This window comes from Halictus rubicundus, chromosome 14 (assembly GCF_050948215.1).
Source record: "Halictus rubicundus isolate RS-2024b chromosome 14, iyHalRubi1_principal, whole genome shotgun sequence".
Lineage (NCBI taxonomy): Eukaryota > Metazoa > Arthropoda > Insecta > Hymenoptera > Halictidae > Halictus > Halictus rubicundus.
Window position 1 is genome coordinate 5,521,778 of NC_135162.1, and position 17,129 is coordinate 5,538,906.

General features: G+C 38.4%; 1 protein-coding gene across 1 annotated transcript in view; it reads left to right on the forward strand.

Annotated features, from left to right (window-relative positions):
- LOC143360896 (glutamate receptor ionotropic, kainate 2) overlaps window positions 1-17,129 on the forward strand; it is a 327,145-nt gene that overhangs the window by 249,289 nt on the left and 60,727 nt on the right. The window contains exons 9-10 of the mRNA XM_076800073.1: window positions 12,253-12,456; window positions 14,289-14,492. Coding sequence (XP_076656188.1) covers window positions 12,253-12,456; window positions 14,289-14,492 — 408 coding nt within the window. The remainder of the gene's footprint in view (window positions 1-12,252; window positions 12,457-14,288; window positions 14,493-17,129) is intronic.

Sequence of the window (17,129 nt, forward strand, 5' to 3'; positions counted from 1 at the left end):
TAACTTAGAAATCACTGACTTTGTGTGCCAAATTTGCCTCTTTTTGGGATTTTTTTCAGAAAAACTGTTAAACTTTTTGAATTGGAATTTAACACACATATCTATAAATATTCGAAGTACATGTGTGATTTTTTTAAAGTAAAAATAATCTCAATTACATGAGTTCTATATATTTTTATAGAGCATGTTTTAGACGGTACCCTGGTTTTGCCAATTTTTTACCGACTTTAGGAATTTTTGTTACAATAAATATGAAACTTTTTACATTAAGATCTTTTACACATACATTTGTGCAGGTTCGAAGTAAATGTTTGAATTTTTTCAAGTGAAATTAATCAAAATCACAGGAGGCACAAAATTGTTTACAGAGTATGTTTTGAAAAACATGGGTCGGCGGTTGCCACGACTTCAATTTTTCCAAATTACCGATTTAAAAAACAAGAAGAAAATAATAAAAGTTATACTTCCGTTTGGTATGGGGCTGCTCTGCTACAATCTCCCCCGCATAAAAATTGGTATTCGCATAAAGCTACCTGCTAGCAAATCAAATATTGGAAGAGCCTCAAAATAAGCATCGCGAACTTATTGCCGGAGCTATTCCCTGCTCGAGGAACGATAATAAACATGATTCCGGCACAGTCCCAGTTCCGGGAAGTCCCGGGATATTCGAGGAATTCAATTTATATATAATTTTACGATCATTTAAAAGTCCCGATAATATGGAGCCGCTATACCCCGAAAATTATTATTCCCCTACTCCCGTATCTGGGCCGATAAACCAATAATACTGAAGCTGCCCGTCGGTCGTACCTATACACCGTAGCCTAGGGTTTGAATTATCAGGATTTCCGATATCAGGGCGAGATATTGGAAGTCAAAGAATGGATGCTCTTACGCTACAACTCAGCACATAATGGGTGCGCATACGCGATACATGCACGGAGCAAGAGGAAACGCGAGATTAATGCAACTATTGTGCAATTCCTGCAGCAACGAAATGCGGCCAGTCCTTGGTCCGGGTTAGGTACACCCACTCAAAATTTATTATGTGATTTCGGGGAGGTCCCTGAAACGAAACATCTCAACGTGGGGTCCAAAATTTGTTTTGTAACAACATCAGGCCTGACATCTTCTAAATAAAACACTAGAGACCCGAAGAACTGGGAACATCTTTCAGTAGATATAAAATTCACGAATGAAATGGGAAATTAAATTTATAAATAATAAGACAATATTTTCTTCGCAGTTTCCAGTCGAAATCAATACAATCATAATAATTGTAGACGAGCTGAACGGTCTAGCTTGGTTCGGGTTAGGGTAAGAGGAAGGGGACGGGGGGAGATAAAAGAGGAAGAGGCAGGACGAAAGAAAATCCTGAATATCGCAAAATGGCTGGCCTCGAGTATTCCACCTGGAAGCCGCCAGATTGGTAGGCGTCCAGCGATAAGCCGCAAACGTGCGCGGAGAACGGGAGAGGAACGGACCCAACGTTGACACATGAATAATTGAACAGCATATTTAGCAAATAGCCACGGGGAATGGACCGTTCCTGTCTTCCGCGTCTTCTGTCCGTCTCATCTCCCGTTTCCGACCTCCCCCCTCCGTCATCGACCGCCCCGTATACATAGATTTTCCTCCTTATCTACGAGCAACTTATTCTGCCTCCAATCTTTCTACCTCGCCGTATTCCTCGCGCGGATTTTTTATCGTAGCCCCCCCCCCCTAGACGATTTACAAGATGGCCGTGTAACGCGGGATGATCCAAAACCCCGAGCTAAAGCGACGAATTGGATATATGTCAAATGTTCCGTAACATTGATTCCTTTTTGTTCACTGTACGCTTTTGCGTGGAATTGTTTCTGTGTCGAACCTTTGACATCGTATCCGTGACCCTTTCCCGATTAAAATGATACCCAACACGATACAGTTCGAGTTGCTCGCGCTCGTTTAATCCACGATTTAGTGGAACCTCTGTTATCCGAACTAGTCGTCAGCGGAACATGAACAGTCCTATTGATGAGCGTTATATTCTACGTAACGTAGAATGCGAGCCGTGACAAGTTTACATAACGTGTCTTTGAACACGGAATTGCATTTATCTACTTTGCCATTATTGTTTTTAATAATTTCGCGGCGAAACGATTGGCATCGTATCCGTGACGTTTTTCCGATTAAAATGACACCACACACGATACAGTTTGGATCATGATTGTTCAATCCACGATTTGACATAGAACCTCCGTTATCCGAACTTGTCAGGGGAACATGGAGCTGTTATATAGTTACAGTGGTAGACTAAATCGTTACTGATTTTTACAATCAACCTTCTGCATTAGAATTGAATTATTTATATGCGTATTTAAATGATGGAGAATGGAATTCAGACATCGTTGGTTCGGATAACAGACGTTCCATTGTATCGTGGATTGAACGAACAAACATGATCGAAACGGTACCGTGTTTGGTATCATTTTAATCGGGAAAACGTCAGGGATATACTGATCAAGGTTTCACAAGAAAATGATTAAAATTAGGAGAGCTGTGTCACTGAATGAATTATTGTCTTAAAGCTATCCTTGTAACGTTTGAGGGAAATTATTCGTCAGGGCGCAGCGGATAAAACGCGACGTTTGGTAAAAAACAAAAGCAAACGGCACGCAATAGTTGAAACATTACCGAGATTGGACAATCATCCGCGCCGATACGCTTCGCACTTTCATTCCATCAGACACCAACGCGTTTTTCGAGTCGCGTGGCGGCTCTATCTCTCTCGATTTCAATCGACGATATTTACAAAAGAGACAGCAATCAACCAGCCGTGTATATCTGTTCTCTCTTCCCCTTTGCTGAAAACGTTCGCGTACGCGCGAAAAAGTTTTATGGAAAAGAACACACACACACATATACGCATACGCACACACGTGTTATTATTACAGCGCAGATGTTTATGCAGTTTCGAAACTGTCCGATTCGTTCGCCGAGGCGGTCTGGTCCGCCCGCAAAACTTTTTCCCCCACTGTCTTCGAATTGTATCTTTTACTACTTCCTTTCCTACGCCGGAGCCAACTTCTTTCGCTGTTTTTGTTTTGCAAGAGCGAGCCACACGGCCGCACTCCACCATATTTTCGACCAAATCTGCCCCTGTTCTCTCCCGGATCCGTTCCTTTTCTATTTCCGGTTTCTATGCTCGCTTTCGACGTGTCGCTTCTTGGCCTGTTTCTTGCCATCCACCCACCTTCACGCGCAACCCCCGCCCACTGAAATTCCTATCTCTTTCGAACCAACACGTAGGACGGGGCTCGGCAATACACCGCGGGCTCACGTACCGGTCGCGAACACGTACGGAGTCTATTAACTGAATATTACTGACAGGCTCGAAACTTTCCGGTCAGTTCCAACACTCCCAACTTCGCATTGGAACTTTCGGTCCGAGTTGCGTTGTCGCCTGATGCCAGTGCCTGGAATACGCAAAGGTCGAAATTACTAATTTGCTAGCCTTGGAATCCTTCGGCTTGTCAACATGTTTGCTTCATATTGTTCAATATTTGCATCTATTAGCGGTACCCATAAGTAATCCATTATTTGCAACGAATTTGGTTTGCCCTTAGTTCTGTACCGATCGTTGAAACACGTCTTCTTTTACAGTTTTCAGTAAAGCAGCCTGTGTTCAAAATATTCTAATAATTTTTTTTACAAGCCTGTAATAAAATGGCGGCGTCCGTACCTTCCGAGGATCATATTCGTCATTGCGTACTTTTTCATTTTCATGCGGGATTTAATGCAACGGTGACGACAAAGAAAATTTGCGATCTTTATGGAGATGTATTGAAGGTCAACAAGTGTCAACGTTGGTTCAGAAGGTTTGCTGCTGGCGATTATGATCTCACTGACAGGCCTCGAAGTGGACGACCAGTTGAATTTGATAATGACACCCTAAAATCTCTAGTGGAAGCTGATCCAAAATTAAGTATACAAGAATTATCGAGAAGCCTTGGGTCCACATGGTCAACTATGCAAAGACACCTACACGAAATGGGAAAGGCATATAGGCAAGGAATATGGGTACCGCATCAATTATCTGAGACCAACAAGAATATTCGTCGATCAATTTGCGCTTCATTGCTATCCAGATTTCGTGGAGATCCATTTCTTAGCAGAATCGTTACCGGAGATGAAAAATGGAGTCTTTGTGATAACATAAAAGCGTTCCAAGCAATGGCTTTCTGCAAATCAAACCGCAATATCAACCCCTAAACCTAGCTTATCACTTAGAAAGGTGTTACTGTGCATTTGGTGGGACTGTCGTGGCATAATTCACTTTGTGTTGTTGAAACCTGGAGAAACAGTTACTGCTGAGTTGCATTGTCAGCAATTACAATGGCTGCATTCAGAAGTATTGGAAAAGAGGGCATCTTTAGTCCACAGAAAAGGTGTAATACTGCAAATTGACAATGCCCGGCCCCATACAGCGAAACTCACTCAGGAAAAAATCAAAGAATTGCAATGGGAAGTTTTACCTCACCCCCGTACTCACCGGATATTGCCCCCCCCCCCCCCTGACTATCATCTTTTCAGATCTCTGGAGTGTTATTTAAGAAATTAAACATTCTGTAGAAGATGCAAGAAGGCACCTTGTGTCATATTTTGCTTCACGAACCCCGGATTTATATAAGAGGTGGATTGAAAATTTGCAAATGGCAAACTGTCCTTGTTAATGATGGAGATTATACAATAAATTAAGAAATAGAAACCTGAATTTACTACAAAGTTTGTTTTAGATTTCAAAATAATTGATTACTTACGGGTCCCCCTAATATTTAAATATTTCCCTCACCCTTACTGTCTCGCACTTTGACGCGTGCATTCTAGTAAGTAATTTTCTACCCGATTTGCAACAAACTGAAGTGAAGTAGAAATTTATTATTCTTTCTGAATATGTTTTATAGGTCGAATATAATATAACAGTATTTTTAAACTTTTCTAATGTTTTCACTGTTTCGAATTACAGCTACTCATTTTTCCCTGCTCGAGGAACGATAATAAACATGATTCCGGCACAGTCCTAGTTCCAGGAAGTCCCGGGATATCCGAGGAATTCAATTTCTATATAATTTTACGATCGTTTAAAAGTCCCGATAATATGGAGCCACTATACTCCTGAAATTATTATTCCCCTACTCCCGTATCTGGGCCGATAAACCAATAATACTGAAGGAAAGATGGCAAACTGTCTTTGATAATGATGGAGATTATATAATAAATTAAGAAATAAAAACTTGAATTTACTACAAAGATTGTTTTAGATTTAAAAATAATTGATTACTTATGGGTCCCCCTAATACATATTCGACCTAGTAAAATTCCGAAGGAAAGAAATATAAGTATGAAAAATGTAGAAAACTTTTATTTTTCATGATGATCCTTAATCTACTAATCGCTGTTAGGACTTAACTTCACCTCAGAAAACCAGAAAGTTTTAACTTTTCTTTATGCAATCCCGTAGATTTTGGCAAGAAAATGCCGAAAATTCAAGTTTCAATCCTAGGAAATCACTAGATCAAAAGTTATGTGTGTACAAAGATGTGCTATTTTCGGCGTTTTTGACAGGTATGGGCCCCACCATGTTGGTATGTAATGACCGTCGCGCGTCGCGTAAAGTCGATGTAGATATCAACATGGCGACGCCCTTACCTGTCAAAAATACTAAAAATCGCAAATCTTTGCACACGCATAACTTTCGAACTAGTGATCTCCTAGGATTGAAACTTGGATTTTCGGTATTTTCTCGCCGAAATTTACACGATTGCGTAAAAGAAAGTCAAAAATTTCTGGTTTCCTGAGTTGAAGTTTAGCCGCAGTTAGTGTTATTCTTCAATCGAGAGTAGTGCGCGCTTCTAGAAAAGAAATTCAAGGGGATGTGCAATCTGCATAAATGCTCTCTGAATCCGTTCGAAAACGAATCGATCTTCTTCACGTCTGTACACAGTGATTTACTGCAGTTCTTCAGCTGTGCTGGCCAGTGCAAAGAAGTTCGCTGACTTCGTGTCGACTGGCAGGCTACGTCGGATCGGCACAGGGAGCGCGTCAGCTTCCCCGTTCCCGATTTACATGAACTCGAAACGGTGCGTCCAGCTCGTACACGGGATGAAATACGATGGATTACGCACTGTTATCTCGTACTGTGACGCTGTCACTGGTTACAGGTGTCCGTCTCTATGATCCCTATTTTCCACGGGCACGACAATATTTTTGTCACGCCCGCGAGAATCGACATAATCCTCCCTTTGGAGTCCAAAGCTTAAATTGGATTTGTCCTTGTACAGCGTGGTTCGTTGAAATATTCGTCGAAACAGAATCCAAACTATTTTATGGCAAATATATGGGCAACTTAGAACAGTGGCAAGATTAAAGAAATTGGACTGGGGGACTTCATGCAAAATACAATTTGTTAATGCCAACATGGCAGTGGCAACGTTTGAACCAGTGAGTTCCTAACGTTAAAACTCAGATTTTTGGCATGTTCTCGTCAAAATCTAGAGGATTGTATAAAAAAAGGTTAAAAATTTCTGGGTTGCCAAGGTGAAGTTTAAATAATCGAATAATACGTATAGTCTAACGATGATAAGAAAAGGGTTGAAATCGGATAAATCACGAAACAATAACGCAAGCACCGAACCGTTTCGCGTACCATGGGATTGCTTGATTGAATCTTGTTTGATCGATGGAAAATGCGTCCGCCGTTCCCGTTCCTGGTACATTCAAACTTTTTAATCAACGCATTGTAACGTTCGCCGGCGGAGTCCGGCCAATTCTCCATTCACTCGTCACACGGGTCGACCGTGTGCGCGTTGTTAAACGCATTATTTATCGATCGTAACAATCGACCTTTCTCTCGACGGCATTTCGGTAATGCATACATTCTGAGCGATGTTGCAGTTATCCACTTGCATTCAGAGCACTATGTCTCCTCCCCCTCCCCCCGCCCCTCCCGCGCGTTCTATGCGAATGCATGAACCGTGCATTCGACCGGTAGATCGTTTAATTTGCACCGAATATGCCTGCTGTAGTTCATTAACTGACAAACCCGCAATATTATCGTACCACTCGAGATATCGATGATCGCTAAACGACGATGAATGCACGATTATGCGCAGAAATTTGGCGATATTGCGTTACATCCCGGAACACAAATATTCGAGTTTTCAGCACGTTCGCTGCCACGTAGCAAACATAATTGTTTGTACATATTTAAAAATGAATTTTGCATGAGTGTATTCACTGTACCAAAGGCTGAGACCTGGAGAACATTGGGAGGACTGCTAAGTACAGGAAATATTCGATCTAAGAACACGGGAACTGCACGATATAAGTACAATGAATGTCCCCTTTACTTGGGGGGGGGGGGCATACCCCGCAGGGGGGCCAGAAGCTCGAGCTGCCTCGGTCGCCGAACAATGTAAAGTTTAAACTAATACAATTACAAAACTTCTTCATTTTTCATTATTTTTTTATGGGACTTTCAGCAATTTAATCGTGGCGTTTTTCCAATTAAAATTACACTAAACACGATATAATTTGAACAGTATTTAGTGGTTTAATTGACGGTATGTAGTACGCCTTTTCGTTCGTGTTTACAAGGTCACGAAACAATGGTAGAACTGTACGATCTAAGTCACAGCACGGACCGGAGGATGTGTCTTAGATCGAACCTTCGCTGTATTGTGCATTTTAATTTCATCGAATTTGAAAAGTTGGTTTGCCAGTCAGTGTTAACTTGTCGTTAGCAAGCTTGTAGTTCAATAATTAATTAGTGTGTAATTTTTTTGGCAGACGGACAGATTGTGTTTGTACTCGCGGTGGTAGGATTGAGTTATGAGTTCTGGATTATTCTGTTAATAGCATGACCGATTCCGTAATCCCAAACAATGTCGCACTGTATTTGCTCGCCCGGTTAATTGGTCTCTACCCACCTAATTCCATTGTCAAGGGACCTAAGACGCTGAACATAATGCCATCAATTATTGCGTAGCTACGCAATTTCTGCCAGTCACTTCGTTCCAGTAAACAATGCGCCAGTCTCTCAAACGAAATAGCATAAACGCGGGTAATATGGAACGAACGCAATATGCAGACTGCGGACGCGTTTCTGTCATCATTAAAAATAGGATAGAACTTATGAAACCAAAATAATTGAATCGATACAATCACATCGATTTATTTTCAATCTATTAAAATTATTAAAGGAACAATCAACTTTCATTTATTTTCTGTTTTCTGTTACTCGTTTGGCGGGACCCGGGTCCATTTAAACCCAATAGTTGTAATCACAGTAGTGCAATCGAATGGACTTCAAAAGAATGCAAAATACTATTAAAAATATATTTTTAAAAATGTATTGACTGCCTAATTGGAATCAAAGATTGCCATTCGTGGAATCGTCAAAACAATTTTTTTTTTACGTTAACGTCGGTCTCTACGATCATCGCAGAATTAGGAAAAATGATAATATAAGTATGTAAGTGTGTGAATTCTTGCTCAGTTTGCACGCGAGACCGTCATTAGGGTAGCGGAACGACCACGCGGAATGCACCACGCACGCCGAACGTTTCTAAATGGATTTATGTGGGCTACGTTCCGAACATAATTCACTCGGCCCACGTGTGCTCTTGTACACAGCAACAGGAACACGAGAGTGATACATCTACGTCCTCGTACGCAAGTTATAGTAGAAGGGTTGAAACTTCGGGTGCTTGAAAACGGCGACAATTCATTTTTCTGAGACATGTTCGACTAGAAAGTGCAAACCAAATTTATTGGGACCTATAATGTACCCCAAAGTACCAGGATCCTTGTTTGAGAGAGGTACAGTAATGTCGTAGCGAGACTATTTAATGACATAACTTCGTTGTTTATAATTATTTGTTTATAAAACTTTCACCGGCATATTCCCGACATTTCTACGGTTAAAACGATACCCGACACGGTGCCATTCGGACCATAATTAATTGAGTAATCCACGATTTAGTGGAACCTCGATTATCCGAACCGCCTGCGCTGGGAAAACGCGTCATACGTCATTAAATGCATCTGCAACCAGAAAAAGACAAGCACATGAACATTCTGCAATAATTAATTACAGGGGTTTTCTAAGTACTCTGAATGGCTCTAGAATTGTTATAAAACCAAATGACGTAGATAATTGGCCGAAAAGGTGGTGAACTAATTTTCTCTCGCCGGTGCCTTCCTTTTCCGGCCTAGCTAATATATTCCCGCGTAAAACTTGCTCTATATTTTTTCTCCTAATTGTACGTCCCCATTGTACCAAAACGTTGCCGTGTTAAAGCGGAACAGACTCGACGAAAGAATTCTACAGCGAACGCTGAAGCGACCTCCGTCAGTTTGATCAACGAATAAGCTCCGTGGAACGCGTAACGCTGAGAGCTTGTAGATGCCGCGACAATTAACGAACAAACCTGGACGGGCACCGAGAAATACGATGCTCGTTGTACAAGTCATTTCCGGTCGCCTCTGCCATTTGTCCCGGTGCGACCGTGACGTGTATCGCGGCGAATTGTCGACGCACGGCCGCGATGACAGTTCGCCGGTTGCCAAGAAAAATCTGGTCCTCCGCGGATTGCGCCGCGCAATTTAGACCGGCCGAACACGGTGCGAAACGATGAAAGCGTAAATATCGAACGTTTTAATCTCCATTGTCCGCCATAAAAGTCAGCCCGTGGAATTCCGAAAACGCTCGTGGAAACTGCGGCCGAACCAATTGTTAGCGTCACCCATAAGTAATCAATAGATTGCGCGTTTTCATGCAAAAGAAAAATTCTATTAATTACAAGGTACGGCGAGCAACGCCGAGCACAAACCAATATATCGATGCCCCTACCTGTCAGAACGCTTAAAATCGCTCAACTTTTAACACGCATGAGTTTTGAATCAGTGAATTCCTCGCTTCGGAACATCGATTTTTGGCATTTTCTAGCCAAGATGTACAGGATTATATTTTAAAAAGTTAAAAATTTTTGGGTTACCTAAGTGAAGTTTAACCAATTTACTTACTATCCTTGCCAGAATAAAGATTCTATTAATTACAAGGCACGGCGCGCAATGCCGAGCACACACCAATATGTCGGCGTAACTACTTGTCAGAACGCTTAAAATTGCTCAACTTTAAACACGCATAACTTGTGAACCTGAGAATTCCTCGCCATGAAACCTTGATTTTTGGCATTTTCTAGTCCAGATGTACAGGATTATATTTTAAAAAGTTAAAAATTTTTGGGTTACCTAAGTGAAGTTTAACCAATTTACTTACTATCCTTGCCAGAATAAAGATTCTATTAATTACAAGGCACGGCGCGCAATGCCGAGCACACACCAATATGTCGGCGTAACTACTTGTCAGAACGCTTAAAATTGCTCAACTTTAAACACGCATAACTTTTGAACCTGAGAATTCCTCGCCATGAAACCTTGATTTTTGGCATTTTCTAGTCCAGATGTACAGGATTATATTTTAAAAAGTTAAAAATTGTTGGGTTGCCTAGGTGAAGTTTAACCAATTTACTTATTATCCTTGCCAAAATAAAGATTCTACTAATTACAAGATACGGCGCGCAATGCTGAGCACACACCGATATATCGGCGCCCCTACCTGTCAGGACGCTTTAAATAGCTCAACTTTAAACACGCATAACTTTTGAACCAGTCAATTCCTGGCCATGAAACCTCGATTTTTGGCATTTTCTGGTCAATGCATACAGGATTATATATTAAAAAGTTAAAAATTTCTGGGTTGCCTAGGTGAAGTTTAACCAATTTACTTATTATAATCCTTGCCTTTAGGCTTAGGGTATCTTCCAGTTACATCTATGTGTATTTTATCATCGTACAGCTAATTTAACCTATTATTCTTTGCTTCTATAACTATATTACTTCTCAATGACAAAGTTTATATTTATTCATGTTTGTCATGTTTTATCTTTTTATATAATAAATAATATAAATTGCCTCACTGCAGACGAGTACTGTATTGTTTGTCGAAATGAGAAGTTCTTCCACTCTTCAGGATTCCGTTTTAAATGTCTGTTTTAATTTGTCCACTTTGTGGCAGAGGACGGTTGTTAATTAATTAAAGCACTTCCTCGTCTTATCGCGTTGTTCAGGAAGGTAGACAGTATCGGCCAGAAACGTAGACGCAGTAGTGTGAATCGAATGGAATCTGACAGATGATTTGCCAGAATAATGAACCCGGTCTCTTGTTATCGGGTAATTATGCATTAGCAAATCGTTACCGATCACGTCATGATCCGATAATTAATAGGTTTCCTCGACTGTTAATCAGGTAACAGAACAGATTTAATCATCTATTGTTTCGAGGATCTTGACTGGCATGACAATTAAGTCCGATCACGAAACCGATGATGGCCGTACCGGATGACAGCCGAATGGAGATCACTGTCAGTGTGAAGAGGAATCGTACTTATTGTGCTGTACAACCATAACCTCTAGAACATGTTGCTTCTTTCGTTCGGAACACTTCAAACAATGGCCACTGCGAATTTCTGTGCAGAAACAGAAATCACGTAGACATTTTTTTAAAAATAATTTTATTTTACTATAATGCGTCAAATCTAATGACCACTGGGATTTTTATACGTTTAGGAGAAAAAAATGAGTAGGAGGAATTTTAAACAATCGAAAGCATAGAAGAATCAAGATAGGGTAAGGGACTCCATTGCTATGGGGGTACCAATTACTGTGCCTATATTAATTACACTTATTTTTAAAGTATAACGAATGTTGGAAAAGAGATATACAACATCTATATTAACTAATTTTAATTAAAAAATTTAATATCTCTTTTTTAATATTCATTATGCTTTAAAAAGAAGTATAATTAATATACGCACAGTAATTGGTAGCCCGCAGTAATTGGGTCCCTTACCCTAGTATGTAATTTTCAACTGAAATTATTTCTATTTGACTTCTACGTCTTACGGTTGACAATTTTCATTTTGCATTCACAAGATCGCTTACAACTTGTGAAGAATTAGTATTGAATTCTCGCTTCTGAGAGAACAATTGAGAAAATGGGGTGGGAGAACTTACGTGATTTTGAACATTTAAAATCTCTGGATCTCTTTTAGCTAATTATGAAAGTTGGTGATGTAAGATTTTTCTGCAATTGATTGTGCATTAAATTGACCTCGAATTTAGGGTTACGAACACTTCTGTTCGCAGGCAGGCTTACACGGCCTAACCGGACATATCGAATTCAACGAAGGGAAACGAAATAATTTCAAACTGGACCTGCTGAAGCTGAAGAAAGAAGAGCTGGTGAAAGTAGGCGAGTGGAAGCCTGGATCTGGAGTTAATGTGACTGATGTTGGTGCTTTCTACGAGACCACGGCCACCAACATCACCCTGGTCGTTATGACAAGAGAGGTAATACTGAATTAACCCTTTGCACTCGAAGCTATTTTAACTCCAAAACAAAACATTTCTTCCGACCTAGAATATTACCCTTCGATATATTTTTTATTTCATGTTACACATAAGAAAATAGTGCAATTTACTCATGCAATACTGAAATGTTTGGTAAGTTATTAAATACAAACAAATTTCATGATGTAAAAAATATTTTGAATAATTCGTGGTGGGGATAAGCTCAATTTTATTCGGATATGAGACGACGCTTTTCATTTCGAAATAAGAACATCGCTGTTCTTCTTCATCCGAAATAAGACGAAAGACGGTCCCGAGTCATCGCCTTATATGGAAAGCAGAACTGTAGTGAAATATCGGTGTGGGTCAGAAATGACTCCGGCATAGAACACGCAGGAGTCCGAGGGTTAATATCAATATTTGAGTTCCCGTATCACTGAACCAAATAGTAATAGTGAAATAGGAGCTCCAATATTTGTCAAATAATTCACAATCTTTGTGATCGAACGCGGATCACAAAGTTTATTGTGATAAACCAAAAAATTATTGTTATTCCTATAGGTACGTTCCCTATAATTTTGTCTAAAAAATTTATTGTTATTCCTATAGGTACGTTCAGAGGAACAAATGGTTAACTATTTGAACTTTTGATTTATTGACTAAAAACATTATATATTGATTTTATTGAACGGAATTTTATATTTTATTTAACATAATTTCATCAACTAGACATTTCTTTACAAGAAGTTATATTTATTACTATCTTCACAGCCACGATTCAATTTTAGTCTGTTTAGTTAGTTTAGTAGTGATATTATTGAGTACATTTTATTACGTTTTTAAATAAAAAACATTTGTCAATAAATTTTACCTTGTATAGAAAAAAATAATTTCTTCGTTCGGACGAAATTTCATTGCAAATTGTATCGGTTTCTTCTGGTCGCTCAGTTTTATCATTTTTATTATCTCGACTATTGAAATAAAATTAATAAAATTAATCAATGAAACGTAACTTGCATTTTAAAATATTAAAAAATGATTCTTGTGAAAATATAGTTGTCACTATACTTACTCGACATTTTCCGCTTTTATAAGACCTGCAATGTACGTATCTTGTGCGACCTTGGCTGACCTTCAAAGACCTTAATGTTGCACCTCGTTGGATTAGTCTCAATAGCCGCTATCAGAAAACAGGTACCAAAACATAGCATTCTATTAAAAAAAAAAACAAAGGTGACCTTCACGTCTCTGAAGCGACTCCACCCAAGAAAAAAAGATTAACGCCATATCACAGGCCCTGTTGTCCCATGCATCTTTTGTTTCGAAAACTTTCCTGCTACTATCATACTTCCGGACTTATTGTAGGTGGCAATAGTTAGTGTCTCACCCTGTATAGCTTTGTCCTTCTAAGTTTGCTTTCTCTCTTTTATTTCGTAACCAATTCTATGGATTCTTTCTTACTTTGGCTCTGTTACCAACCTTATCACACCCTAATCACCAGTCTTCATCACCTAATAAGGTGACCGTTTGTTGCCCCGAATGTTTACAGTCGCTCTGACCGTTTGTTGCTCCGGACGATTAGAAAATCTAAATGGACAGCCATGTCTAAATCGAGCTGACCGTTTGTTGCTCTGAGCTCTTCAATTGCAATCAATGGACATTTCTTTTTCGTTCAATTATGTTCGTTCGCTTCGAGACGTTCGTTCTGTGTAGTTACCGAGGAGGGTGTACTTATCGAAGATTTGTTTCGCTAGCAAAAGGAGGCACACGTTGGCTATCTCGATCGCTTTCAGTGTCCGAGTGATCCATCAGAAGGATTTTATCTGCCGCAGGAAAAACCGTACGTCATGGTGAAGGAAGACAAGAATCTGACGGGGAACGCGAGGTTCGAGGGCTTCTGCATCGATTTGCTCAAGTGGATCGCCGGCCAGGTCGGCTTCCAATACGCCATAAGATTGGTGCCCGATCACATGTATGGAGTCTACGACCCTGAAACCAAGGAGTGGAATGGCATCGTCCGAGAACTTATGGAAAAGGTAAGAGCACCCACACGAACGATTACTGCACTCCCTTCGGATCAAAATTTGCAGACAATTTGACCATTAATCAAATACTTTACTTCTTACTTGACTTCTTTACTTCAATACCTTTCTTCTAGCAAATTTACCATTAATAAATTGATAGCGTAAATTCAGTCCGATTAAGTTTACATAATAAATGACATGAAAAATTTGCAGACAATTTGACCATTAATCAAATACTTTACTTCTATACTTTACTTCTTAGTTGACTTCTTTACTTCAATACCTTTCTTCTAGCAAATTTAACATTAATAAATTGATAGCGTAAATTCAGTCCGATTAAGTTTACATAATAAATGACATGAAAAATTTGCAGACAATTTGACCATTGATCAAATACTATACTTCTTACTTGACTTCTTTACTTCAATACCTTTCTTCTAACAAATTTACCATTGATAAATTGATAGCGTAAATGCAGTCCGATTAAGTTTACATAATAAATGACATGAAAAATTTGCAGACAATTTGACCATTAATCAAATACTTCACTTCTATACTTTACTTCTTACTTGACTTCTTTACTTCAATACCTTTCTTCTAGCAAATTTAACATTAATAAATTGATAGCGTAAATTCAGTCCGATTAAGTTTACATAATAAATGACATGAAAAATTTGCAGACAATTTGACCATTGATCAAATACTTTACTTCTTACTTGACTTCTTTACTTCAATACTTTTCTTGTAGCAAATTTACCATTAATAAATTGACAGCTTAGATTCAGTCCGATTAAGTTTACATAATAAATGACATGAAAAATTTGCAGACAATTTGACCATTAATCAAATACTTTACTTCTATACTTTACTTCTTACTTGACTTCTTTACTTCAATACTTTTCTTCTAGCAAATTTACCATTAATAAATTGATAGCTTAGATTCAGTCCGATTAAGTTTACATAATAAATGACATGACGTGTCGCAAGTTTTAGGTTATTGCCGCGTATCGTACCTAGACCATAGTACAATTCTAAACGCCACCGTGTAGTGTTCCTTCTCGAGAAATTTTATAATTGATTATTTCCGATTTCTCGAGAAATTCCAGTATTTCTCGAGAAATTTAGATCTAGGAAAATTCTAATGAATCACATTTATTTTATAACATATAAATTCTTAAATTCTCTTAAATTCTTATTTAAAACTTTCGAAGAACTGAATACTGAATTGAGTAATGAGTTTCTCGTTGTTATTAAAGAGGAAATATCTAAAAGAGGAGACAAGATTGTTGCATCCCTTATAAAATATCTGCATAATCCAGAGTCTCTGCAAAAAGATTCAGAAGACACATTTTTTTATTTAACATCCAAGGCAGATACGTATAAAATGGCAAAACAAATTCTAAGCAGACTTTTTGGAAAATATAACAATGATTCTTATGAAAATAGTGAAAAACTTTCAGATTCTCAGAATGAGGAACTATCAATGAGGAAAAAACAGTTAGAATTAGAAATTGCAGACAGCCTTCAAGAATTTAGTGTCAAGAGTTTAGCGGCAGAAGAAAATAAATTCCGGACTCTAACAAAGGAATTCCAAATTTTTTAGTCCACTGGAAAAAGGACACCCAATCTTCAGCAACTTTTGGATGTTCTGTATACGATAAAGCCAACATCCACACAAAATGAAAGAAATTTTTCTACGGCTACAGATTTTGTTACAAAAAAAAAAAGAAGTAGATTGTCTGATTCTACATTAGACGCATTATGCTTCTTAAGAAGTCATTTCAGAAGAAAAGCGTAATGTTTCACTTTATAAAAGTTTGGTAAAAGTTTCCCAATATTTTTCTATTTTATTAAAAATTCTCGAGAATTATCGAGAAATATAGTCTTATTTCTCATTTCTCGAGAAATGAAAAATGTTGAGAAATCAGGAACACTAGTCACGTGACCAGTCTACCAGTGGAAGGGGAAAAGGAGGAGAAGAAAAAGAGTCCAGTTTTGGACTCTTCTGGCGACACTTGTGGGGAGAGATGCACCACATTTTGTTTTCTGTTTGTAAAAATTTTATTGAGAATAATTAAAAGGCACAGTTTAATTATTTATTTAAATCTCTTTAATAATATATGACGTTAAATGAGTAAAACTGTTACTTTAATATATTCATATGCTGTTTAAAATCGTAAAAGAGAAACCATTCTCACTATTTAAGTCGATACTCATAGTTAAAACGATACCATAAAAAGGTAATAACTGGACTGCGGATTTTATGCATTTATGACAAAAATGAGTAAGTGTAATTGAAAACAGTAAAAACATTAGAAGAATTTAAAAATACTATTATACTATTTCCAACCTATTAAACATATTAAGAAAGAAAATAAATTTCTACTTCAATCCAGTTTGTTGCAATACAGGAAGAAAATTTTTATTTCGCATAAACATCCGCAGTTTAGTAATAACATTTGTACTAACCACTTACAAAAATATTTCATCAGGAGTTTAGAGCACTGAGAAATTTTTAAGATTCTATTACAAATAAATAATGTAATACACGTGTTCATCGGGGTGAGATTATTTACAAATGTTAACACTAAACCTACCACGGTGAAAATGACCGGTTTCATATTATATAATTATTGAAACTGCAAAAAT